The sequence below is a fragment of the Glycine max genome, chromosome 6, assembly GCF_000004515.6.
Source record: "Glycine max cultivar Williams 82 chromosome 6, Glycine_max_v4.0, whole genome shotgun sequence".
Lineage (NCBI taxonomy): Eukaryota > Viridiplantae > Streptophyta > Magnoliopsida > Fabales > Fabaceae > Glycine > Glycine max.
The window spans coordinates 15,700,671-15,727,893 of NC_038242.2; the positions used below are offsets into that span (position 1 = coordinate 15,700,671).

At 32.7% G+C, this 27,223-nt stretch overlaps 3 protein-coding genes across 4 annotated transcripts; all 3 read right to left on the reverse strand.

The window, feature by feature from the left end:
• Positions 1–6,165: 6,165 nt before the first annotated feature.
• On the reverse strand, positions 6,166–8,204 carry LOC100808291 (CASP-like protein 4A3). 2 transcript variants are annotated; one of them, XM_006581865.4, is made up of 4 exons: positions 7,551–8,204; positions 7,188–7,323; positions 6,818–6,872; positions 6,166–6,561 (listed from the first exon to the last, which is right to left on the reverse strand). In XM_006581865.4, the coding sequence occupies exons 1-4, from the start codon at positions 8,009–8,011 to the stop codon at positions 6,509–6,511; spliced, it is 705 nt and encodes a 234-aa protein (XP_006581928.1). In that variant the 5' UTR covers positions 8,012–8,204; the 3' UTR covers positions 6,166–6,508. The 2 variants fall into 2 exon arrangements, with proteins under 2 accessions (XP_006581928.1, XP_003527020.1); XM_003526972.5 differs by lacking the exon at positions 6,818–6,872 and having other exon boundaries at positions 7,551–8,203.
• A 2,341-nt stretch (positions 8,205–10,545) lies between these two features.
• Positions 10,546–16,834, reverse strand: LOC100783733 (protein EXECUTER 2, chloroplastic). The gene is made up of 11 exons (XM_003528104.5): positions 16,412–16,834; positions 15,340–15,456; positions 15,179–15,244; positions 13,925–14,031; positions 13,768–13,849; positions 12,707–13,393; positions 12,493–12,619; positions 12,234–12,403; positions 12,062–12,136; positions 11,083–11,175; positions 10,546–10,938 (listed from the first exon to the last, which is right to left on the reverse strand). The coding sequence occupies exons 1-11, from the start codon at positions 16,688–16,690 to the stop codon at positions 10,837–10,839; spliced, it is 1,905 nt and encodes a 634-aa protein (XP_003528152.1). The 5' UTR covers positions 16,691–16,834; the 3' UTR covers positions 10,546–10,836.
• Positions 16,835–20,821: 3,987 nt separating this feature from the next.
• On the reverse strand, positions 20,822–26,439 carry LOC100808817 (E3 ubiquitin-protein ligase SIS3). The gene is made up of 10 exons (XM_003526973.5): positions 26,087–26,439; positions 25,958–25,996; positions 25,728–25,794; positions 25,517–25,590; positions 24,690–24,828; positions 24,513–24,605; positions 24,237–24,302; positions 22,613–22,729; positions 22,188–22,301; positions 20,822–21,492 (listed from the first exon to the last, which is right to left on the reverse strand). Exons 1-10 carry the CDS (start codon positions 26,113–26,115, stop codon positions 21,094–21,096), a joined length of 1,137 nt encoding a protein of 378 aa, XP_003527021.1. The 5' UTR covers positions 26,116–26,439; the 3' UTR covers positions 20,822–21,093.
• Positions 26,440–27,223: the final 784 nt, after the last annotated feature.

The following is a 27,223-nucleotide window of genomic DNA, read 5'->3' on the forward strand; positions in this document are numbered from 1 at the left end:
AAAAGTGAATATTTTTTATATAATGCTGCTAAATGTTTTGCTAATTTTTTTCATCTTGCCTGTTGCTTAAAAATTAACGTGGTGTTAGGGTTTTCTTTTTGTGTGTCTTGGATGTGGGAATTGTAACTAAAAAAGGCAATATGGACTATCATGTAGTAGGTGAAAATAAGTAGGATGCTGAAAAGGAACACTCACACTTGTTCCTTTGACACAATGGTATTGGAGGCTAAGGATGGTATGACTAATGCTGATGATTTTCAGGATGTTTCAAAACTTATAGTTAGATTCAAAATTTCTTTTATATAAATCGTATCTAGAAAATTTTATATTAAACTTTTTTAAGTTGACATGTGTGATATATATTTAAAAATATATAAAAATAATAAATCACATGCTTTTAAAATATATAAAAATAAGGACCCACAAACAGACACATTGAATTTTTCAATATATTTTCTTAACATATCGATTATAAATGTACTAATGATTTATTTTTTACCCATCTAATTTAATCTAACTCAAATGTTTATCCAAAACATCCATTTTACACCCGCAATCTAAGGAGATTGGGAAGCTTTTGTTATGAAATTTACTTTCCAAGTCTCAATAAATTTCATTTTTGCTATACTACAACACTTGAAGATTTGAATAGCAATGTATACAACGGATTATTCGCATGATGTGCCATGAAATTAATTTTTCTGGGTGTTTTATGACTTAATTAGTATTAGTATATATATTCTCTAATATAGGTTAGCTGTTGTGTCGAATCTTGTTTGATACGATGTATTATCACACTTCAATATCTGGTGTCTTTTATTATAACCCATGTTCTGTTCATGGCGCGATTCTTGAAGGTACAAATTAAAGACTTGTTAATTCTTGTTACTTTCTTCTTTCTTCTTGATACAATTAGTCAATTAGAGGCATTGCTCTATTCGCTTCCCTGTACGTGAAAGCATCTCTAAACTGAGTATATGATCTTTCTTCACTAGGGTTATTAGCATTGTGAAGTCCTTTTCTATTTGTTAACGTGCTACCTTCCACTTGATACATGTCATTTAAGGATCTAAACTATTTGTTGATCAACAAGTTGCATTTCAACATGGAATTTGCAACTGATTATGGCAACCACGGGTTTCTGAATAAGGTGGTTTCGTTGTATTGATGCTTGTGTGTGTGGTAGGGCCTTTGACAAAAACTCAGAATATGACTCTGCATGTAGCCGAGAAGTTTGCAGAACATGGCAACAGTGTGACTTTTGTCAACCTAGACTATAGGGTGTGTTAATTAGTAATTCACGTAGGACTTTTGTTGACTTTTCAACATAAATTGAAAGCTAACGTGTGAAAGGAAAAGGAGAAAAAAAATAGCAATCAAATTCAATTTTATGAAATCATCCATCAATTACGCCCTTTTTATCTTCGATTTTGTTGTTGGTTGCACATGGGAATTTCAAGTTTTTTTCTTTTAAAAAAATGAGTTAACAAAGACTTATATCTTGTACGTGCTGTCTTTGTAAATGATTATTAATTTTTTTCATTACAAAAGTTAAAAACAAAAAATAATAATTAATTACATTCTCACTATAAAATAAGTTAGTTTACCTAGAATTTGATAAAACTCAGCAAAAAAAAAGAAGAAAAAGAGCTAGACTTTGATAATCCTTTTATCACGTTATAATGAGTTCTGGATTTCTCAATATATCCTTTTGTAAATAATGAATTCCATTGCTAAATGTAGAAAGGAAAAATCAATCAAATAAAAAGGGAATAAGATGTTGGAGATACAGAACGTTGATTTAATGGGAATTGATACTTCCTTTTCCGCTATAGTATTATTTCAAATCTTTTTTTTTTTTTTTTGCACAGCTTCCGCTATAGTATTATTTCAAATCATATTTTTGCCACACTTTCATTTTTTGTGGTTCTTTTATTATTTCATGTTCATAATTAATGTTGATATCAAACTTTTTTTTCATTTTCTATTTATTTTCCATTTTTATTTATTATTTTTATGTTTTTTTATAATAATAATAATTATTATCATTAATAAAAAAATCTCTCGTTTTAATAATGGAATTACTTTAATGGTGATAATTTATTAATCTTTTGTGAGTTGTAATAGTTTTTTTTTGAAGATGAGTTGTAATAGTTTAATGATCCTAAATTTTGACATTATATATGTTTTAAAAAATAATAATAATTTAGACATGACATCGTATTGATCCTACATTTTAAGGCACTTTTGGGACAGCTTGATGATCTATCAAATCAAAATTAAATTTATATATATTTCATTGAAAATATTTTATAATTTTTATTCTATTTATTCTTTTAAGGGATTGAATAAAGATACATTTAAATTTATTATAAATTAATTTACAGTTTTCTTGAGATGAACCTCTTTTTAAATGAATGTATAAAGTATTAATGCATTGCTTACTACTTTACTAGTAATAAAAAATTTTATTTAAATATTTTTAGAGAACCATTTTTCTTAATAAAAAGTTTTTTAATAAAATTTTCAAATTAAGTTAACTTTGATCTCATTTGTAATTTTTACTTTAATTTTTTTTTAAAAATATTCTCCACCTTTTAGTCGTCATCGTTGTTGTCTAATATTGCATGTGGATTGGCCTATATATGAGGGAACAAAACCCTACAAGGTTCCAGCTATATATATACTGGCAAAGAAAGAACATCGTGTTGTTGTTAGATTGAGACATGCAACACTCAACATCAAAGTTCGCCAAACATGTTCATTCTTAATGTCTGAGTTGATCACATAACTTCTGAATTTATGTAACAACAAAACTTAGAAGAGTAAAAAATAACAACATATGAAAATTACGTTTCCTTTTTCTAAATTTCTCTCCTCCCTCTTCCTAACCAAATTAATACCATTTCTTCATTTTTATTATTTTGTTTGAGGTAATTGCAACAATTTTCAAACAATAAAAGGCTCAAGCTAGTATTGATAATTTGAGGAGTTTTTGATAGTTCTCAAAATCATAATTTATTTCAAGGATTACGATTATTAAATAACTTGAAAAAAATTCTAAAACTTAAGGAGATGTTTGGATGCAGAATAAAAAGAAGAATGCAAAAAGAATCAAGAAATTGTGATTCTTAAATGAAACAATCATATATTAAAGGCCTTCAAGCTGGGACCTACGAGTAGATGGAAACACTACTCTTTTTGACAGTAGGGGTAGAACTATCAGCATGGGAGAGTCCAGATGCTAATTATATATGCTTCCTCTATCATCATGGTTGAACAATATTTCGTTTTTGTTCTCTTTTACGGTTCAAATTGTTTCAAGATAATATTTTGAGTCACTCTAAATTATTGTTCATAAAAATAGACCTTTTATGGATCAACCTGAATTCCCTTGCTCTCTGTTTTTCTTAGGTCTTTTCTCTTCATGATTCCGAAATTAACCAATAAATTGTGTGTTTTACAAGAAAAAATAATATTTTTCTTAACTTGAGAATATGTTTAGAATTTTTATGATAAATAGATAAATTTTAAAAAAACGTCTATTTTAGTTTTTTCTTCTTCTTAAAAGTCAAGAGTAATTTCTAACAAACTATATCATCACAATTTTTTTTTCAAATTTACCCTAAAATCCTGAATAATGATAATTAAGTAATACTCTTTAACTCATAAAATAGGAAAAAAAAATGATTGCGTTTTCCACCATTGATCTCACCAAATAACTTAAATAAACCATCATAAAAAAAACTATCATTTATAATTATTAATAAAGGAAATTATTCCTTTTAATGTACACATTTCTTATTCCTAAACTACCCTTTTAATATATATATATATATATATATATATATATATATATATATATAATCATTTTTATTTTCTTCATAAACTTTCAAAATGTAACTGCTGTCACTTCTTTAAAAAAATTATTATCACTATTTTCTTTAACTATTTCTTCTTTTTTTTGTTTATTTTTAAAATAAAATAGAGGCACGAAATGTTTCTCTTTCAACTAATAACAATAATGACCGTAAACGATTTCTCTTGTTTGGTAGATGTGTTACTCCTAAAAGGTGAATTAATACTGATTATTGTTTGTTGGCCTAATTGTACTATTTACTTTTTACTTTTTACTTTTTTATTTTTGGTGAATTTTACTCCCAAAAAATTAATTTGGTGTATTTTATCTCAATTTTTAAGAAACTTATGGATTTTACTTTGTCATTTTACTTCTAATATAATTACAATTTTTATCCCCAATTTTTTTTGGCAAATTTTACCTCCAATTTTTATGTTTATTAATAAAAAAAAATTACTAGAGGTAAAATTCACAAGTTTTTTAAAATTTGGCATAAAATGTGACAAATTAAAATATTAAGAGTAAAATTAGCCAAAAATTAAAAAATTAGGATAAAAATACAATTAAGCCATAAAATTTATTCTTTGAGAGAGTTTCCTCTTTTAAAAAAAATTATATCCAAAACTCAAAACTCTAAGTAAAAGAATAATTTAAAAATTTTGAGTTTCCCTATGCAGTTCGATCCCAAGGTATTTACCAAAAACAAAAATCCCAAGGCCCAAAAGAACATAAACGACGACTCCTGTCCATAACCTTAGCTCTTTTGAGTCATCCCATTAAAGGGAGTTGTTATTGGTCCTAACCTCATTGCTATGGCCTCTATCAATGTGGGTGCTTTTTTCTTTTTTTAAAAAAAATTGTCTCTCTTACATAATCATAGTTCTATTATATATTCACGTATAAAATTTACAACAAAAACATGTTTTTGTTGTTCTGTAGCAGGTGCAAACAAAATCTACAATGATACTTTATATACAACAATGAAAATACATTTTCATTGTAGTATGAGAGTTTCATACAAAATCTACAACAAACGTGTTTTGGTTATAGTATAGGGGATGTGTACAAAATATACGATGGAGACACGTTTCTTCATACAAAATATTCAACAGAATCATGATTCTGCGTACAAAATATAAAACATAAATGTTGAGTATTTTGTATGCAAAATCACGTTCCCTCTATATGCACCCCTTGTACTACAATGAAAATATATTTTTGTTTTTGTATACGAAGTACTTACAAAATACTCAACAGAATCACGATCCCACATACAAAATACTCAACAAAATTACAATTGCGTATCAGATTTTGTACACAAAATCGTGATTTCATTGAGTATTTTTTCAGCTTAAAAAATATAACGGTATCATGATTATGTGTTTCCAACACAATAAAATCATGATTTCATTATAATCGAAAGTTGGTGAGGTACGGGGAAAATTAGAGATTGGGGTAAAATGTCTTTTTATCCCATTTTCAAAAAGTGATAAGGGGTCATTAGCAATTGGGTAGGGGCCAATATAAATTCCCCCATTAAATCGCCTTGTCACTAACATCCATTCAGCCCATTTCCTCAAAACAATAGAGTGCGTCCTAAGCCTTGTTGAGTCCTAGAAAAAACATGTGAAAACAGCATAATTATCGAAAATGTTTTCTCAAGTTCTTTTAAGGCGTTAGAAACAAAAAGTTAATCAAAATAAATTAATTCAATTATTTAAGCATGAAATAAATATAATCTTTCTTTAATAAAGAATTACGATGAAGTATATCTCCTCTAACATTTTTTTTCTTCATTTTTTGATATTTGACAGGGCCAACTTCTTCTGTGTTTCTTGCAGTCTTGCCTTTCTAACCACTCCCACCGTCCCTGCATTACTGCCTCGGACCTCTATACTAATTTGACCCAAATAAGAAGTACTGTCTCATAAAATCCTTAATACTTACCATGCCACAAGAACATCCTATTAATGTCAAATCATGCCTGTTACTGTAGAGACCAATTTGACCTATGAACTAAAACTTTCAAATACTTAACGAGACAATTTTCATTTTTCAAGCACCATCTTAACCCACCCCATATTTTTCATGAACAAAAAATAACTCAAAATTCAAATCTCCTTATCAATTATCTGGTGGTCTGACGTTTTTGGGGACTATTGGGACCTTTACTTCAACGTGATCCAAGTTTTTCTTTTATGGAATGGAATTTTAAAAAAATGAGGCACTAAAAATTTAATTAATCCTTTTTCTTTAATGATGTAAAGTTTATTTGTTTCTTTTTCCGGTAATAATGAGCAAACAGGTAAACAATCCCCAAAGAAATAAAATAGGGGAAACTGGAATGTAGTATTGTCACTATTTTAAAGCCTTCGTTTCTGGGTTTAAAGTCCTATCTACTAGTTAGGACATAACCAGTGGCATGTAACGTCACAGTACAAGGGAAACAAGAGAGAACTCTATAGATAGACAAGTTGTAAGAACTGGGGAATTAGGAAGTGTGAGGTTCACATGGAGCTTCGGTTGCATAGAGTGTAACCAGAGATGAGTGAGCTGATAGCAAAGGCAACGAAAGCGAGGAAGGCCATTCCAATTGAAGCAGTGGCCATTTCTGTGAACTCGTCTTTCCCCCAGTTCAATATCCAATCCTCAACCCGTGTGGCTGCAGACGATGATGACGATATCAGAAGATATGCCAGAACCTGTACATCAATTTTTCACAAAGATGTTATGATTTTCAACAAGAAAAAAGGCTTCGGGGGTGTTTGAGTCTTGTTCTAGTGCAAAATCTCCAGATAAACACACAACTATCAGAGTAAAGCATTAAATTTCACTTAAATGCAAACCCTAGTCTTGCTTCTACAAAATTGAATTTCCTCAAATGGAAAACCAAACATGACCTAAATGTCATCTATTATTACATATAATAAATAATTGAATAAATAACTAAATCAGTACCTAAAATTGCTGCATCAGTCATATTAAGCCTTTTTTTGGTGAGTACTTTTGGGTACTGGTAGAACAGAAAGACACCTTCAATACTACCGAATAAGATATCAATGACAAGTACTGAGATTGTAATATTAGTTGTTAAACAATTCAAATTGCACATTATATTTATGTCATTATGCAATCTTTACGAGAAATCTTTTGCTCGAGCATGTAAAATTATTATAAGTGACAAAATTCTCCTTGAGTATTCAACCTAATTGTACATCTAAATTTAAACTCAAGATCACTGATTAAGCTCGCAAAATCTCATGTTTTGACTATTTAGTAACATACTCATAGAAACAGAGTGGTGCAAAGCAAAGTGCAAACAACTTGCCTGATCCATGAAGAAATCAAAGTGGTTGCGAAGGTGGTGACTGATTAAGCGTTTCCCCGTGGCAAGTTGGCATGTCAAATCACATGCTTGTAATGCAGAGTATGCAAATCCAATAATATTCACAGATAAACAATACCTGCCACATCAAATAACCATCACCATGTATAAATAACTTTGCACATTTCTACGATTATCATTCATTCAAATATAGGTTACTGTTCGATCTTCTATAACATTCTAACAATTTAACATTTATCGATAAAAAAAAATATAATAAAAGTCATTCATCCAAATATTGATTTAACAATTTAACACAACCTAAGCAAATTTTAACAAAACTTCAGAAATTAACGATAATAATACCTATATTCTTTATAGCGATCAAATGAATCACCACTCCAACCTTGCGTCTTATCTGCGGCCATAACAGAAAACGAAATCAGACACACCACCACCTCGCTCAGCCGGAACCCCAGCGCCGCCTTGCTCACCGTCTCGTCCGTCTTCCACCCCTCCGCCGCCGCCGCCGACCTTGATCTCCGTTCTCCTCCGCCGACCGCCGGAACCGCCTTTTCCGCCGTCCTCTGATCCTCCTCCGCCGCCTGGTCGTTGAACATCACCACCGCCGCCGACGGCGGATTTTCCGGCGGTTCCCGGTGCTCCGCGCGCTTCTCCGGTGTGAACTGCTTGAGCTTGCCAACGGTCACGATGGCCACGGAGTTGTCGCGCTTCTCCGGCGATTTTTCCGGCGACTCGGTGCCGTCCCAGTGCGGCGAGTCGAACTGAGTCGACGACTCGGAGTTCTTCGACTGCGATTTGTTCATGGCGGAGGTGTGACTCTCGTGAGTTGCGATTCTGCGTTTTCCGTTTGCATTGGTTTGTGTCGCGAGGAATTTAAAAGGAACAAGAGTGAAAGAAAAAAAAACAATAAAGGCGAAGAGAAAACAGATGGAAAAGGAAAAGGTTTGTTTGGGTGGTGGGAAAATGAAAGAAAGTGAAAAGAAAAAAACAGAAGAACGATGGGCTTAGTTTCCTTGTTGTTTCTTACTTAGTACAAGACCATGCCACGTCGATTGCTTCACGTAGTTCACTCTTCTAGTGCTTTTATTTTTTAAAACTATGTGTATTTTTTTTTATCATAATTAAGAATATTTAAATCAAATATAATTATTATAAATTAATAAAGTTATCCCTCCAATTAAACTAAAACTACTCTATCACAACTGATTTGAAACACATCACAGCTGATTTAGTTGTTTGGTGGTCTCTTGTAGTGCTCTTTTGTGTTATGCCAAAGAGAAAAATAATAATTGATGGTTAATTAACCAGGCAAATTTTAATAATTTGTAATTATATATTTATGAATTTATGAAATTTTTTAAGGATCTTAAAGATATTACTGGTAGTTAAAAATTAATAAATATATTTTTCTTAAAATTCTTTTCTATTAAGATGATCTTCGTTTTAGTCATTTATTTTAATCACTTCATATAGACATAAATAAGCATATTAATTAATCATTTAATTGAAAAAAAGAATCATGTGAGTATGTGACAGATGAAAAGATTGGGTTAGTTTTTCACAGACAGCAATGAAGCGACACCTGTGACAATGATGCTCGATTTTTATTTTTTGATTGACCTTGGATGTTTCATTAGGTACAGTATTTAACTCAAACAAATGCTGATATAGATTACTTAATCAATGTCTTAGAGGCTGGTTAACAAGACCTTCTAACTAATATAAATGAGTGTTACTATAAGATTATTACAGAGTGACGCTTTTTTACAAAGTTGTATTCTCAAGGATTTAGACTTAAGATTTACGATTAAGTTAAATCAATGATGCTCAATTTAGTCACACTATGAAAAACTGATACTGAGGGGACATATTTTTTTGTTATACATTAGAAAGATTAGAAAGATGTTAACAGGTGTTCAAAGGACACCATTTAAGAAGTAATAAATAGAAAGTATTTTTTTTTTAAAATATTAGACTCCACCATGATTTGTAATGCATTTCTAGGGTGATTTCTAATAAATAAAAAAACCTTTTTTTACTGCTTCTAATAAAAACTTTTTATTACTAGTTCTTTTAACAAGTATACAAGTATTGAAAACTTTGTTTGTGTATCTTTTTCCCATTCCTCATATTTTGTTCAAGAGAATAATACTTAAAAGGTAAAACTTTGCTTTTAATATTACGCTTTAATTAAAAATAAAGTTTCATTTCGACATCCAATGCCAATATTTAATGGCTTATTTTATTAGACAAATTACTAATAAGAAACTTTAATGTCAGTTAGAGATGAAACTATTTTTTATTCAAGATGCAAATGCTAAACTATTTCGTTACAAGTAATGTCATGCCACGGGATAAAAGTCCTAAAAAAACCTTGTTTGTAAAATTTACGAATATATGCACCCATGATCCAACTTAAAATACATCATAATCATAGATAGCATTATAAAATTTAAACATGGACACATACTTTACAAGCTCCCTTAGAATATTAAATAAGATTAAAATGCGTGAATGATTTCATGACTTAACAAGACTTATTTTCCTATTGCGTTATTTAAGTCTCGACTCTAAAGAATAAACGAAGGAAATTCAAGCGGGTCCGATTAAAAATCTAAACAACCTTTTCCAATGGATAAAAGTAATTTGATTTCGTTCACTTTGGTGTAATAATAAAGACAATTCCATCAGACTTTAACACAGCGTCGATTGGAAAGGTTCCTACTAAGCATTTTAATGCAATTTTATTCATGTACAAACATCTTAAGGCCAAGCAAATAACATTATAAAAACACCCATTGAAAGCAACATGTTACATAATGGTGCTCTTGCTTTCTCACAGGACACCTTTTAAATCTCCACACGTCACCGAAAACACTATAAGGTTTATTCAGAAATCTAGCTTCAGGCATCTTTTGAGCTGCCGATGCCTTGACCATAATTCTTCATGATAAGGGCATACGAAGCATAAAGTTTATAATTATTAATAAACAGAATTGTGATTGAATGACATTGTGCATGATCCTTTTTTTCATCATTATTTCCTTTCTTTCAAGAGGAATTATGTAACAAAATAACAAAATTTGGAATTATAAGATTAACTTAACATCATTGAAGAGAAAAAGGAGAAAGATAGTGAATTTGAATTTCTTACTAACGAAAAATTAACAACTAACATTGAACCGATAAAAAAAAAAGAAAAAAACAAAATCTGTGCATAAAGTACCACAGATCTGAAGTTCTTTACTATTAAATTTAATTATTAATAACTCCCTTTCATACATGCAGACTAAGTGGGACTAACACAAACGAGAAGTCCAAACAAGGAGGCATAACATGCACATAAAAGATCCCTAATGGTACTTTCAGAGTTCCTATCATACTATTTTACTGGTCAGCAAAATTTATATACACAAGATGATAGATAGCAAAGAGATTGGTAAAAGGAACAACAAAAAATAAACTCGTAGAAGGGGCTAGAAAAATAACAAGTGCCTGCCTGTCGGGTAAAACTACCACTCAGAAAAAAAGGTAACACAGCAATCTCATCGCTGGTGTAAGAATGCTTCGTGTTCTTCCCCGCATCAGAAAGTAAATTAGACAGGATTAGGGTACCATCAACCATGGCTCACTCGGGTAGTTTCAACCGGTGGAACAACACAAGAAAACTTTGCTCAGGAACGACATAAAGGAAACCAAGATCTGCACCTTTCATGTATGGTCCCATGCCCTGAATATGACAACAGCAGAACAGAAAAAAATGTCAACAGAAACTCTATCAAAAAAATGTCTATTGATAGAGATCAATAATCATGCTAGTACATTGAGAAAAAGAAAAAAAAAAAAAACGCTACATGTCTGACAACTAAATTACCTTGCCGTTAAGTTGGAGCAGTTCTCCCTCGACCCATTTTGGATTTCGATAACCATAGTCAGCTATTCTCCCCTGGCCTTTATAACTAGCAACCTGTTTGGAAATAAGTGCAGTATTTACGATTAGTTGCATGGTTCCAGAACAATCCAAAGTGATCCAAATGGCAAACTAAAATGAGAGAACTCAAGCAAAGAAAGGATGCAAACCAATAAAAAACATACGGGTCTCAAAAACACCAAGTACATATAAAAGCATTAGCAAACAACCTCAAGGAAATTGTAGAAAAAGTTTAAATGTTTCTGGGTGTACCCTGGAGGTATCCTTTAGCCAACAACCAAACTAATCCTTTTCTAGGTGTAGAGATAGCTAAGAGTAGCCTTTGCCTCTCCCCGAAAAAGCCTATACAGTCACCACTATCTTCTATTTCTTTGGTATTATACAGTTCACAGTGATTGCAGCCCACAGTTATCTATCTCAGATAACAATGACTAGCGGCAAACCTCACTAAAGCAGGTCACTAATAAGAAATTTAATATACAGATTAAAAATTTATACTATATGCATAGAAAATAGAAATACTCAAATTTTTAAAAAAAATATATGTAAAATTCATGACATAACTAAATAACAATACAAGTCAAGGAAACTCACAAAATTTAAAAGACATTTGTATTAATACAAGACAAACATTCAATAGAAAGTGAGGGAGGTGGGTGTCACATTTGTTTGAATAATTTGAATAATACTGAAGAAGTAAGGAGATTTGAGTAATTAACATTATTGTTATAGTGGGCACTGGATAGAGCACTGCAGTGGCAAAAAATAGGACCTGAACAGGACACAATGCTATGTGGGCCAGCAGGTGTGAGGTTATAATATAAAAGGTCCAACATGATGGGCTAAAGTGAATTTTGAAATTAAGCATTCTTCAACATGAATAAGCACCCACACACACAGAGACATTCACTTATAACATTACCACTCCTAAATCATCAGGATACATCCCTTGGTTGGTGATGCGATTGCCTCTGCCAATTTTAGCACGGAATGTCACCTATACACCAAAAAAAAAAGTTCCTTTCCTGTCATGCTCACACATAAACTTGATAGAAGTTTACTAACAAGGATCAAGAAATTAAAAATGCTTAAACCAGGCCAGCAGGAACATTAAGATCCCCAGTTAACTTCACAGCCTCTACATATTCAAAGAATCCCACATCTGAAGTTTTGTTTTCATTGTCCACTTCATTCCAATGTCCAAATTTTCGCCTCAAATGCACTATTTCCATGCCATAAGGGCCAAATGCACCAACATAGAGTCCTACATTTAAACCAGCACAATTAATTCTTAGTAATTCTTTACCTAAATTCCATAAAACATCATTGACACAAAAGGATAAGCAACCTCACCATCAAAAGGATCAGAATCCCCTCTTGAACAGATAATCCGGCTAAAATTTGTATCCCCAGATAATTTAGTTCTTTTCTGTGCTTGACTCATAGCAACTCTGACAATATCACGCATGCTTTTGGAGATCTACATGAAGCATCAGTCAGAACTACATATAAATGCATGGTTAGTTTTTTTTTAATAAAGCTTAAATATTACTTATCCCTATCTCACCTTAGAAGAGACTTTGTCAGAACTCCAAAATGCATTAGCAACATCAGGAGGCATAAGCTCGGAGACTCCTTGTGCTGCTAGGGCTGCTACTTTGATATTGGGAATTTTATCTTCTTTGATACCATAATCTACATTTCCACAATCAAAATGAAAGACAAAAGAATCCTTTTCCATATTTTTTATTTCAGCTGGAAGACGTATAAATTCATCCTTGACAGGAGTATCTTCATTGTTGTGTACAACCCCACCAATTAAAAGCTTCATTTCCAAATCCTTTTCTTCTTCTGTGGCATCTCCATCTCTTTCTAGAGTGACCGCATCAGGTTCATCAAGATTATTAACTTCCTCTTCATGATTCTCACTGGAGCCAGTTTTATTGCTATCTTCCTCCATCAATTGCTTAATAGAATCATTGTTTTCTGCTGCTTCCTCTTCAACGCTAACATTCATGACTTTGATTTTCAATCCTGGAATTTTTTCTTTAAGAAAATTTATGACACTTTTAATGCCTTCCTCAGTTACTCCCTCGATATTAGTGTTTTTCTCATCATTTCTCTCAATCTTCTCTTCAGGTTCCTGCACCTCAACTGCAGATGCATTCTCCACCTCAGGTTTGGATGGGCCTTTAGCAGGTACAGATTGAGGGTTTCTCCTTGACTTTCCTTTGGCTTGTCGCAAATACACTACCTATAAGATTTTGCCAAATATGACATCATAAGCAATACCCACATACTACTAAAGCAAACTACTCAGAATCAAGTAGATATTAGGGACAAGAGACTCAGTAAAGACAAGCCAACTGAAACTCATAAACTTAAGCAAAACCTCAAAAATGATGTTCCCATTCTATAATTCATTTAATGTTTAGTTTCCTTACATAATATTTGCATCGTACCCCTAAAATTAAGCCTTTTACTGATAAATATGTGGGCCTTCTATAAGAGTAAAACAATAAAAAAACCATCCATGAATCAACATTTGAAATAAGATTTTTTTTCCTCTAGCATATTGGTAAGTCACAAATGAACAAGAATAATTTATTTAGAAAATTTGAATATTACCTGCATATGATACGTGTCATCAGCATTTTTTACCACATAAATTTCAAAAATTGGAGTCCCAGTAGATGCTCTCATCAACTGTCTGTATTAAACAGAAATAAGCAGAACACCCCAATAAAATAACCAAAGGGTGAACTATAAAATAGAACAATCATACCTTGGACTGTAACTCTTGCCAATGAATCTACCCATACCAGGACTTATATGTATAATTCTACCAAAGGGGTCATCAGAGGCTTTTGGGTACCCTACCCACCAACCCACCTGAACATAAAGGTAAAAATGGTCATCAAACAATATGAGAGTATGATTCACAATATCAAGAAGAGGCCATCAATCAGTAACAAAATCATTACTCAAAAATCACAACCACTATTTTGTTTTCCAGATAGGGTTATTTCTTTCCTATTAAATATATAAACTTTATAAAACCTTTTCTTAGTTATAAGTATGTTGAGCACAGGATAGGCAATTGAGAGATAGAGCTAGCCTGTTCGTTATGGGGAATCAATGCTCCAGGCCGAATAGAATAGAGCTTACCTCCGGCACCTGGCTTTATCCGGCGCATATTAGCTTAGCTGCGCTTAATAGGCCGGCTTCCTCTCTAGCGGCCACTTTCCTTACCTTATCCACACTACATTCCCACTCCGATCGACCATTGGGCGTATTCTACCCTTACCAAATTCATTCTATTGAAGCGTAACGTAAGACTTCTCATGTTGCATTTCTTTGGTTTGGAAGTTCCAGGATGTTGTCTGTGGATTTCTAACAAAGGAAAGCCCCCAAATGATGACAGTTACCAAATTACTTCCAAACATATCAATTATTTTATTTACTCCTTCAAGAACACAAACTTTAAATCCACATCACTCCCAATTTCTCTTCCAAAGCACACTTTTAATTCCATATACTCTCCCACTCCAGACAATGAGTTGTAACTTAAATGTGGCATATGAGTATCTGATAAACTCAATGTGAGAAATAAATATTGTAAATTGTTGTTGTGCAGTGGATATTATACTTGTCTTCCTCTATGGATGAAGACAAGTTTGGGAAGCCAAGTTGAACTGTGTTCTTTTATTGGAGGATTTTCCCAACCAATTAGGTTAGGATAACAGAAAAGAATGAAGCTACATCTTCTAACTTCTCTTTGCTTCTCATCTACATAGAAGAAAAAATTCCTCGTACAATAGTTCTATTTTTTGGGCTTTTGTTCATTAGGAAAACTACTTTTCTTTTCAATAACTTTTCCAAAAGCAAGTTTGGCTCAACTCTTCTTGAGGATAAAATAAGTCTAGAAAAATCTGAGCCAAACACCTAAACAAAATGAACCCCCATATGTGATAATCAAAAACTGTAAAAGTAATTTTGAACAAGGGGTAGCACAAAGTAGAGCAACCAAGAAATATACCAGTCCACTTCCAGTGCATTTACATAATCTTGATGCATCATGATATCGTTCATCATCTATAGCACTCTGCAACATAACGCAACCACAAGATTAACATCAAGTACCAACCAAACCGTATGTAGATAAAATCAACTAATTCAGACAAATTGTGCTGCTCTTGCCTTCAACTGATCCATAACTTCAGCAACAGTGTCCTTGGACGTTGCTTCCACTAGAGCCCTCTTCAACTTAACCGCTTCTTCAAAATCCTCCTTCTCAATAGCATCATCAAGTTGAAACTACACAAGCACACAAACACAATTTACATAAGCATCACCTATTTCCATATAAACATACATTAAAATCAGCTTTAGACTAAGTTAAATGAGAGCTAATATACACCCATTTTAGTCGCTGTACCTACATAATCTTTACATATTAGTATCTACATCAAAAAACCACCCATTTTAGTCTCTATACATACACTTTTTAAGTCATTTTACTCCCTACGTGTACACCTGTTAATCCGTTTTAGTCCATGCCAGATTAAAATGGATTAAAACGTATGGGTTTTGCTAACTAGTGTTCTTAGGACATCGGTTGAGGAACTAAAAAAAGAATATTTATTGTGAAAATCAAAGGAGAGCGTAAAAAGTCATGGACAATGCAATTTTGCATATCCCAATAAAAATATCTTTTTTTAGTTCCTTAATGGCTTAACCAATGCCCTAAGGACACTAGTTAGCATTTGCCAAAAAAGTATAGAAAAATACTAGCGACACACTCTATGTCACACTCTTTTGAACACATTTTCTTTCATTGGTTGAAATTTATTGGAAATTACAAAAAAATTGTGGGTCTAACGTCATATTTATTGACTCTTCTCTCTTTCATGATTGAGTAGTTTCCAATAAATTTCAGTCAATCATGTGTTAGTAGAAGTGTATTGCTAGCACTTCACAAAAGTATATGCATATGTAGGGACTCAAACAGGTAACTAAACGCATACACTAATTTTAACATATGAAGGAAGTTAGATTTATTTTATTTTCATATATGAGTGATTATTTCTTTTTATCTATAGGAATTGAAGACAACTAAGGGAGAATTTACAACAACTGAGACACGCTGCTCAACTACCTCTCAAGTACCTGAGCTAGACCCTTGGTAAAAATATGAGTGATTATTGAGACTGAATACCAAAAATTTGGGAAATAAATATATTAAATCATATTATTATAATTATTGATGTACCTTGAGGACAGAGGCGAAGTTTTCGGCCTGTTCGATTTGGGAGAAATGGCGGCACCATCGGTTCCAATCCCAGGTAAGAGAGGTGTGGTCGGAATTTAGGGTGCAGCGGCAACAGTGGGTGTTGTTGCGGTTCCTTGGGGCGGAGATTGAAAGATTGGGCTGGGGAGAGTGGGCCAGGCCCAAAAGGGAAGGTTTCTTGGTGTTGAAATGGAAGCAGCAAGAGGGGGTTCTGGTGGCGGTGGTGGAGATTGCGATGGAGATGGCTTGGGCCACCACCATGTTTGGAATTGGAAGAAGAAAGGAGGAGCTGCAGCTGCCGAGTGGATGCTGATAAGTTTTTCTTTTTGTTTTTATTTATATACCATGTGGATCGATGGTTCGTGTTTGTAAATTACTCAACAAATACAGGAAACTCTGCAATTTGTTTTTATAACATGTCCACTGCGGTTGGATGATTTTTAAACTCAAATTAATAGAGATTGAATTTAATATTTTAATTCAATTTGTTGAGTTCATCAAATAACCTACTTTTGTTTCTATTTTTTAAGAAATCGATGTAATCCAATGAAAATAGAAAAAATTAATCTAAATAAATCAAAGATGAAGTAAATAAAATATTTGAAAAAAATTGAAATTTATTATTGGATTTTGGATTTAATTTTTAAAATCAATTCCATCCAAATGGAACTTGCAAATATATCTATATTTTTATTCGTAATTTGATCATATCATTCATATTTATATTTTTTATTTCTTATATATTTGTAAAATTATCATATAATTTATATTTATTTATAAAAAATAATTAAAGATCAATTTTTTCTAACTTATTGAGTTAGGATGCATAGGTATAATTATATAATGACATTTAAATAAAATATTTGATATTTTAAATTATTATGTATATTTATTTATTATTTTTTAGGAAAAATAAAAATATAATTAAAACTAAAGTGATTGAATATGATGATTTTTCCTTCAAAATCAATCAAATTTAATTCATAAACACTTCTATCATTTTTAATGATAGTGATAATTATTTTTTTAGCTCTTAATCAAATTAAAGGTATTACAAATAGAGACCAATAACTCTCCTTTAATTCAATCACACTTTGAAAGAAGGTAACTGATAAGCAAATTCTTAAATTAAGTGGGATTCTTGCCCTTCCTAATTGTGTCCTGTTTATTTGCAAATGCAATAGGTATTTCATATGCTCTTAGTTAGTTTGATTATCTCTATTCTTTTCTTTTTGAGTGATATAAAAATAGTAACTAATTTGTTTTAATTAGTAAAAACATACCACACACCAATTAAGTGTATGGGACTTGAATCTTGCACCTCCCAAAGTGTATCTTGCCTCTCCCATTTTTAAAAAAACCTCCAACCTACCCTTTTTATTTTTTTCCCCTTCTTCATTTTCTTTCTCCTATAGCAGTTATGCACCATTCCGTTCGTTCTTCTCTTCTTCTCGCAGCACATCCTGCTTTCCAGTTCTTCTCTTCTTCTCCAACTCAAATCTTCTTCTCGCTTTCATCAAAGGTTCTAGCGCAGAAGTCCCTCTCCTCCTCCAACTCTCCACGCCAAGTAAGTTTCAATGCTTCTTATTCACGTTGTGAACATGTTTTCAGAACGACTTCTTTTGCTTCCGGAATGGCCGTTTAGGAAACCATTTTCCAGAATACCTTTTTTGAAAGCAAAATCGTTCCAGAAAGCTTGTTCTGAAGTGCACTTGTAGCTTCCAAAACGACCATTCTAAAAAATAGTTAAATGGCTTCCGAAAATAGGTGTTTTGGAACAGGTGTTCTAGAATAGTTGTTCCGGAATAGTTATTCCAGAACACCTGTTTTGAAATACCTATTCTGGAATGGGCGTTCCAGAACACCTATTCCAAAACAAGTGTTTCAAAACACATTGTTCGGACACCTATAGACCTTTCCTACCAGAACCTAACTCGCCACCAAAACCAGAACCCAACCCCCACCTTATGCCAAAAGAGACGAAAGGAACTTACTTACCTTGAATGGTGACAAGGAGGCTACAGGCGGATGGGAGGTGCTGCCATCACGAGATGGTTCAATCCATTGTGGGAATCATTGGAGGGAGACGCATCGTTGCAGGTGGGAGGTGCTGTCGTCAGGGGGAAGGAAGTGTTAGGGTAGGTTTCTAAAGGAAGGAAGTGTTAGGGTTGGGGGTGTTATTCATTAAGGGTAATTTAGTGATTTCAAAAGTGGTTGAAAGGTGTAAGATTTAGGTATGGGGTGTGGGATTCAACTCCCCAAGTGTATATGTTTGGATACGGGTGTTCATGGGTCGATTCGAGCCGGTTTTGACCAAATTTAAGACCCAACCCAATCAAATTTGATTGGTTTGGTTCAATTCAATTTTCACAATTTTTTTTAAACCCAACCCAATCTATTCATGAACGATTTGATTCGATTCGGGCCAACGAGTTATCCATTTAAATTTGATATTTTTTTTCTTAGAACTACTATTGTATATTATGATTCATCCAAATATCCAATAGAATTAACACAATATTATCAAATGTCTCAAAGTAGTAAAATTGATTCATTTAATACCATAAACATAATATTTTAAAATAGACTAATACAAATTAAAGTAAAATATTCTTTAACGAGATTTATTATAATAGTCTGAATAACAACTATTTTCTACAATAAGATTTGTTGTAGCCAGATTTACTGCAACCAAATTTGTTGCAGCCAGATTTGCTGAAACAAATGAAGAAAGTATGATCTATTAATATTATAAATATGATAGAAATATGAAGAAAAAAAAAACTGAAACAAATACCAATGTACCTAAAAGTAATATCATAAGAAGTTTCAACATCAGTAGTCCCAACACTTGGAGTTCTAACACTTGGAGTCCTAATATTAGTAGTATTTAAAGCCAAACAAAACAACTCTAAAATTTTTGAACAGTTTTGATCGGTTTGGTTCGATTTTGATCGGATCTATAAATTTAAACCCATAATCTAACCCATACATAATCGATTTTGATCGGTTCAATTCGGTTTTGATCCAAATACATAAATGACACAACCCAAACTAATTAGATCGATTTAAATTAATTTGGGTTCGCAAATGACTAATACCCATGAACACCCACCCCTACGATAGTCCAAAACATTCAAATCCTTTTTTTTGGTTGAGTTTGTGATGGCCATCAGATTTACTTCGCTATTCATGTAAGCATATGTTTGAGGCCAACCACCAAAAAAACAAACATGTGTAAGCAGAAAAAAATCAATCATGAATTCTCGATTAAGAGTCTTAGCAAGACACTACTCCCGATACGTTCTATATTATCAATTAAAATTGATAAAAAAAAAATACAATTGTGAGGGAGTTGTTAAGTAAGGGGAAATATACACAACTTTATAATATTTTAATTTTTAATTAATATTAACCAATAATTAAAAAAGTTTAAAATTTAAGAGTACAGTACTAACATTTCTCATCATAATTTATTCACTTCATATTTTTCACCTATCTTATATCTTCTCGTTTCATTGATTATTTTTCATGACGTTTATTTCCTCCCACTCCTTTTCCTTTACCCTCAAAGTTGTCAATAATTTTCATTAGAGTAATAATTCTATCCACTTATGCGTACTGAATCTGTTAACTTCGCAGTTGTTTATCCATTACTAATGACCTAATCTCATTACTCAGCAGGTGTCCTTGCCCGTCACTGTCTAAAAATATTTAACCAGCCACTGCACAGTGTTTTCCACCACGTAATCCAATGTGCACATATCGAAGTTCCATGTGGAGTGTTTATAACCCTTAAAACCACAAGTGGAATATTTCATGCATTGAAAATTATCAGTGATCACAATAATTCCAAAAGTTGAAGATCCCGAGTTGCCACAGGGCTACGAAAGAGCCAGCTCAAACGTTAGAAGTAAAAAAGAATATTAGAGTCACAATCACAAACTCACGTAGAATACACCCCGACTTTGAGAAACTGATCATGTTTCTTGCAAATCTATGGGTGCACCCAAAGTTCCTAGCAAATCGGTCGACATCATACCGAAGTATATTTGAAGATACTTTTCATGTGAAAACTTTAGGGATGTCAGATTTGATTTAACTAAGAATCCCACGGCTCAGAAGGTAAAATTGTACCAAACTGATATTTCACTACAACAGAAGATTGTAACATGCACAAAGCAAAATGTGATGCCAAAGCGTGATAACGAAAGAGAAAAACAAATGTGTATTTTTATTTGGATATACTGAAACTTTGGTTTTTAATGTCGAATGACGTTGTGTCATTCATGTAACCGATCTCACCTACTGAGAGGCTTTGTCCTACTGAGAGGCTTTGTCGTTGTATCAAGTTATTGACCCCACCTTTCAAGACATGAAAAACTAAAGGAATTCTTACCCCAGGTAAAAACAAGGGTAGGAAAAAATATTCAATATACAATTCTTAGCTAAGTAAAAAAGGTATATTTTCACCCTTTAAGTCTTATTTCTACAAGATCCCTCAGAAAAAAAAGGAGCTGATCCATTTCTTTATGAATCAGTCCAGAAATTTTCATGTTAGAAAGTACATCATATATAAAGCTTCAGGCAATGGCTGGATACTGATATGTACCCTGCAACTTCTCACGGAGGGGTTAGGAATATAACAGAAGTTGAGAAGCAATCTAATTTTGTGAAGAGGAAAGAGTAACAGGCATGTGTTCACCAGAAGCGGCCCGATCTGTAGTTGACATATTTAGAGTCACAACAGGTACAACACCATTTTCAGCATTTTCCAAAGCATTATCTGTCTCACCAGCTGGCCCAGCAATGTCAACACAAACTGGGTGGAGATGCCCCTGTAATCTCAGAAGGTAACTCTGACTAGAAGTTTGGCCTGTCATATCTCTGCTTGTCACAGCAGTGGCAGAAGATTGTTCAGACTCAGAACGGATATTGGACAGAGCACTAAGATCAAGGTTAGGAAATACTGAGCAACGGCACCGAGGACAATTCACATTAAGCCGAAGCCACTCATCAATGCATTCAACATGAAAATTGTGAGCACAGGGCAGGCCACGGACCTGCACCACATTAAGGTAAGAACTAATTTTCAATTGCTCCTAATGGTATATATTGCATCACAATTTCATTAATAGTGCGTTTGGATAGAGAATTTTAATTGAGGAAAGTAATTTATCAGAGAATTTAAATTTCTGTAATTTAGAATTTATTGTTTGGATGCTTTTTATAAAAAATTTAAAATTTGGAATTTTAAAACAGAATTTTAAACAACTAAAAATCTGGAATTTCAATTTCTTTCTAAAAAGTGAGAAATTAAAATTCTCTTCTTACAGTCTTCTTAAAAAAATACCGTCTGAGCTCCTAAAATATCGATCAGATGTGAGCATAGAGGAACACGTATAACTAGCACATCAACCATATCTTTTCTTTTGTTTTTCATTCATTTTTTTCATCCTCATTATTTTAGTTTTTTTTTATTCAAACACAAAATTTTGAAAATAAAAGAATTTCAATTAAAGTATTTAAAATTCTTAGAATTTAAAATTTTTCAAAATTTTAAATTTCTCCATCCAAACACACTCTAAAAGTATAGGGCATGTGTAATTCGCTAGAGATAGCCAGAACTTAAAGATGAGAATCTTCAGAATTAATTAAAAGCAATGCGACTGACGGAATATGTAGTATGTATATTAATATTTTTTTTCCTATTGCTCAATAAAGCAGCATAGGTACTCAGATGGAACAAAAAGTATACCTGATTTCCTACATGGAACTCTTCTAAGCAGATGAGGCATTCACTGCAATTAGTAGGAACAGCAGTCAACCTGAACGATGAGAGTTCCTGAATTAAAGCTTCAACCGCTTCTCTCTGCTCAGAAAGCAAACCTAGCTATCAGAAGTCAAACCGACGATAAATATACAAAAAGTATATGTACCAGAAATATGTATACATAAAGGGATATCATATAAACATATTGCCCAAATAATCCTACCAACACATTATTCAAAAACACAAGGTATTGGTATGAATAATTCATCAGACAAACCAAGCAACAGATTTCATTAACTACTGCATGTGATAATAAATATCATTCAGCTTGGCACAGAATAGCATTTATTGCTTCTTTACATGATTTTCAACATGTGATCAAGGCATCAAGAAATATAAGATAAAATAACCTGGGCTGGAGTTAGGTAAAGTCCAGGATGATATGCAGCATCTTGGGCCATGCTCCTTGTTTCTTGACCTGCAGCTTCAAATGCCCAATCAGGTACTCGGATCATTTCAATTAGAACCTAACAAAAAATAACAGCAGTTGTTATCAATACCAAACAATAGGGGAGTGTTTGGCTTTGTTTCATTTTCAGTTTATTGAGTTTGCAATACACAGAAATTCTGAAATATGAACATTTTCGCTATTCCCTTCACAATATTTTGACAATTGGAAAGAATATGAAAACATTGCAGTAATTACTAATTATAATTGTTAGAAAGTGAGTTATGAGCCTAACTCAACCCGACAAAACCGGCTTGTAAGGTGAGGATTGCTTCCCACTTATATAATTTATCTCAGCACTATCTTTAGTCGATGTGGGACTTCAACATGTTCCCTTTTGCCCACGTCCTAGACCGTGCCAGACACAAGGATCCATCTAGGATAGGCTTTGATATCATGTCAGAATGTGAATTTGGCCCTAATTCAATCTTACAAAACCAGCTTGTAAGGTGAGGACTGCTCCCTACTTATATAGTTTATCTCGGCACTATTTATAGTCGATGTTGAACTTCAACATGTCCCCTTTTGCCCACAACTACCCGCCATGTGAGACTTTCAACACACTCACTCTATCTTGGGATGACCACAATTTAGGTGATTTTTCCAACAGATAACATATCAAGTGATCAACTGAAAATAAAAACATGAAAGAAAAAAAAAAGAAACACCCTCTTAGATTGCTAAGGATAAACATGAATCCTGTATATGCAACATTTTTAAAATGATGAACACCATAAGAAAAAGGTATTCCCTCAAACCTCAAGAAAGAACATGGCAGCAGCACCATACTGTCTTCATAGCTTGAAGGTAATCCCACAAAATTTGTGGAGGATATTGAGTTTGCATGAGATAATGAGATTTATAATAAAATTTTATGCACCTCGTTAGTTTACAACTTTGTTACAACATAACAAGGTGCTGTGCCTCAGCAACATAGAGTGCATTATAACAAAAAATAAGGACAGCTAACAGGACAGCCAACCATAAATCTGACAGCGAAAGAAAACACAATTCACTAGGAATCTAGAATCAATAAGTTGCAACAAGTTCTATTAAGTATATTATATGGAAAATTTACATAAAACAAAAGAATCTAAAATGTTAGTAAGAACTAAGAAGTCTTCGAAGGGAAGGGACAGCTTCTGAATTTCGTCATTGCCAGAATAATTAAGCTCATAAGAACAAAATTACTCCATGATTCTGAAATCAACACAAGAAAAAACTAAATGTGATTAAAGCATCATAGACTCATCATAGCTCAAGTTATTTTGAACTTTAACAAATACTAGCAATACAAAACTCAACTGCAGATTCAAGAAATACAAAATAATACAATCCTTTATTGTCCTTTCCTTTTCATAGGGACAAAAGAGGAAGGGAAATACATTCCATGCCATTCGGGATATCACTTAGAAATACCCCCTGTATGATGCTAAACATAGGGGTACCATGCCATGAAAAGATGGAGATTCCATGTGTTATTAACTAACACTCTAACATAAAAACACAGTAAAGATAGAACTTACCCCAAATGCGGATACCGGGATACCCTCTTGAGCGCCTAACATACGTGCTTGTCTTCGTTTCAACCACTGCAAATAATTAAAAAAACCAAAATGAAAACAGAACAGAAGTAGAGATAAGAAACAATGAAGGAGAATATTTTTCTCCAGACATGTGCAGTTGATAGGTCATTCATAAACAAGAAAAGCACCACATGCAGAAAAGAAAAAGTTTGTGTCGTGGGAAATGAAAAAAAAGTCATAAAAACATCCAATGGATAAGAACAGAGCACCACAAACCTTCCCCATTGCCAAGCAAGCAATACAAAGGAGTCCACAGTAGCTAAAAAGTAACCAGATAAGGAAGCCCCATTTCTGACCCCCTCCAGGCAACTGTACATAATTTTTGGAGTAAGCATCATAAACTTGTTTACAAAGTCAAAAGTACCATTGAGGATTTCAACAAACGAAACATACGCAGATTTTAGTGTTGCTGAACCACAGGGTACCAACTATTGTCCAAGCCCAAAGAAATGGATAGAGAAGCAATGCAAGAATTGAAAGTACAACTACTCTTCCACAGAAACGAGCATATCTCTGCGGCCACCCAAAATCTCTAGAAACATAGAAAAATAGTGGAAAATAAAAACAACTGAATCAGTAATGAGATTTGAAAAATTACTAAAGTACCAGAACCATTTCTTGAAGTTTTAATTAATGCAATCAAAGAAGTCAGTTGTGACATGAATGATCTTGAACTCAAGTGTTGACACTTGGCAATCAAGTAAAGTAAATTTCAGAGAAATGAACTCTGGAAACTTCATATTTCAGAATTTTACACATGAACAATGAGTTTTCACGAAATCTCAGCTGAGAGGACTATATTTTCAAGAAATTCTCCTGTCCACTTCAGGTGAGAGTACAGTTTTAACCTAAGTAATGCCATAAGTGCTGTGCTGCCCAATGTAATTCAAGCAAACGACTACACTGCCTCAACAACCTTTCACTAGTGTAATAAGTGCTATACAATATCCATATATTAAACACAGCCACAACAGTATCATGTAGATTTATACCACCAACAATTTATAAGTTGATGCCACATGATTATGGAGTGTATAAGAATCTTCTTAGTTACAACATGAAAATACTGAAATACGATGAGTCGTCTTATATCATCAATTCATCAAACTCTAATTTCACCCGGGCTTCCTATATTAACTCACACATCTCTATTCAATTTGGAAGCATTCCAAGAAAACAATAACAGCCTCAAAAGTTAGTAAAAGATTGAAAGGTCTTACAAGCCCATTCCCGAAGCAAGCCCGTTATCAACAAACATCAAAAGCCGGAAAGTGAAAACAGCAGCATAGTCAACCTGAACATAGAAATAAATAATAATAATAATAATAATAATAATAAATCATAATCTGTGAGTCAAACTTTATATCTTATCAAGAAAAGAAAAATAGCAATCTAAACAATTAAAAATAAAAATAAAAATAAATTACCCACCACAGTCCATATGTGCAAAGGGTGAGTACAAGATTGGTACCGCTTCCAATTAATTGCCACAATAGCTCTACAAGTCAAAATGGTCAAAGAAAACACACTCATCAATGAGCAACAGATTTATTTATTTAATTAATAATTTTTTTCTCTCACGGAAATTGAGAATGTAGATGAATCAATGAACCATAGGAAAACTAGGAGAATCCAATAGAAGGTGAAATTTCGAAGTATACATGCTGGTGGCGAGCATGGACAAGAAAAGGCCATCGAACCTGCGAGCAGCGTGATTTGCATGTCAAATTGGGACAAAATTGGATGCTTGAAAAACAATGAAGGAAGAAAGATTGAGATTTGACACAAACCATTTGAAATTGACGCCTCTGATGGCCATAGTGGTGGAGGGTAAACCCTAGACCGAAACGGTGTCGTATCCTGTGATCGCGGCTATGTGACAGTGGACAATGCATGGGTGTTGTGACTGTGAAAGGGCGAAATTGGAGTGGGGTGTTTCATGAAACGAGTTGGTGTTATTGTAATTGAACATCGAAGAAGAAGAAGCACAGAGAAGGTGTGTGCAACTGAACTGTGCTCACTGTTTTCTTGGTTGATTGTTCATCAGAGATTGGATTGGATTTCTACGATTTTATTGGGTAATGAAGGGAAGGTGAGGAAAAAGAGATTCCTAAGGTGAAAAATTAGAATAATGTAAGAGATCAAAGAAAAATTTTATTGAGTAATGAATAATGTAAGAGATTAAAAAAAAAGAAAAATTACACATATGTATCTATTTTTTGAAAAAAAAATCATTTTTAATAAAATTATTTTATAATTTTAAACGTATTAATTATTTTTTATATATTTTTATTTAATTATTTTTTCTTTAAGAAATAATTAATTAGTTACATGATTTATCAAGATTAAGAAAAAATAATTATTGTAATTGATGACAATAAATTTATACTTTTTTAAAAGTATTATTGTTATTAATGTTTTTTTCTCTTGTAAATACATATTAACCTAATTTCTCTCTTTATTATTTAATTAGGAGTATTTTTATTTTAGAAATAATTAATGTATGAAATAATATGAATTTGGTTTTACATAAAAGAACAAACAAGTTTACAAAATTGAGTCATATAAATAAAAACACAAGTGATATAATATAATAATAATTTTAGAATGATAATACAATAATTGTTAGATTTAATATGATTAATTAAACTTTATTTTTCTCAAGAGACGTGGATTGAAAATATTTTATAATTAAAAACAGAGAGACTGCAACACTGTCAAGTGTATGAATTTTTGTTTTAGCTTAAAAATGGTCTCAAGTTTAGGTTCGAGTTAGGACAACATAAAGGGAAGGAAGTAAAAATCATCATTGTGTGTTATATGCAACTATAATTTACTATATTTTTTAATAAACTTTGTAGGCTTCCAATTTGAAGAACTAGTTGAGATTGGACCTTGATGGAATAATTATAAATATTATAATGAAT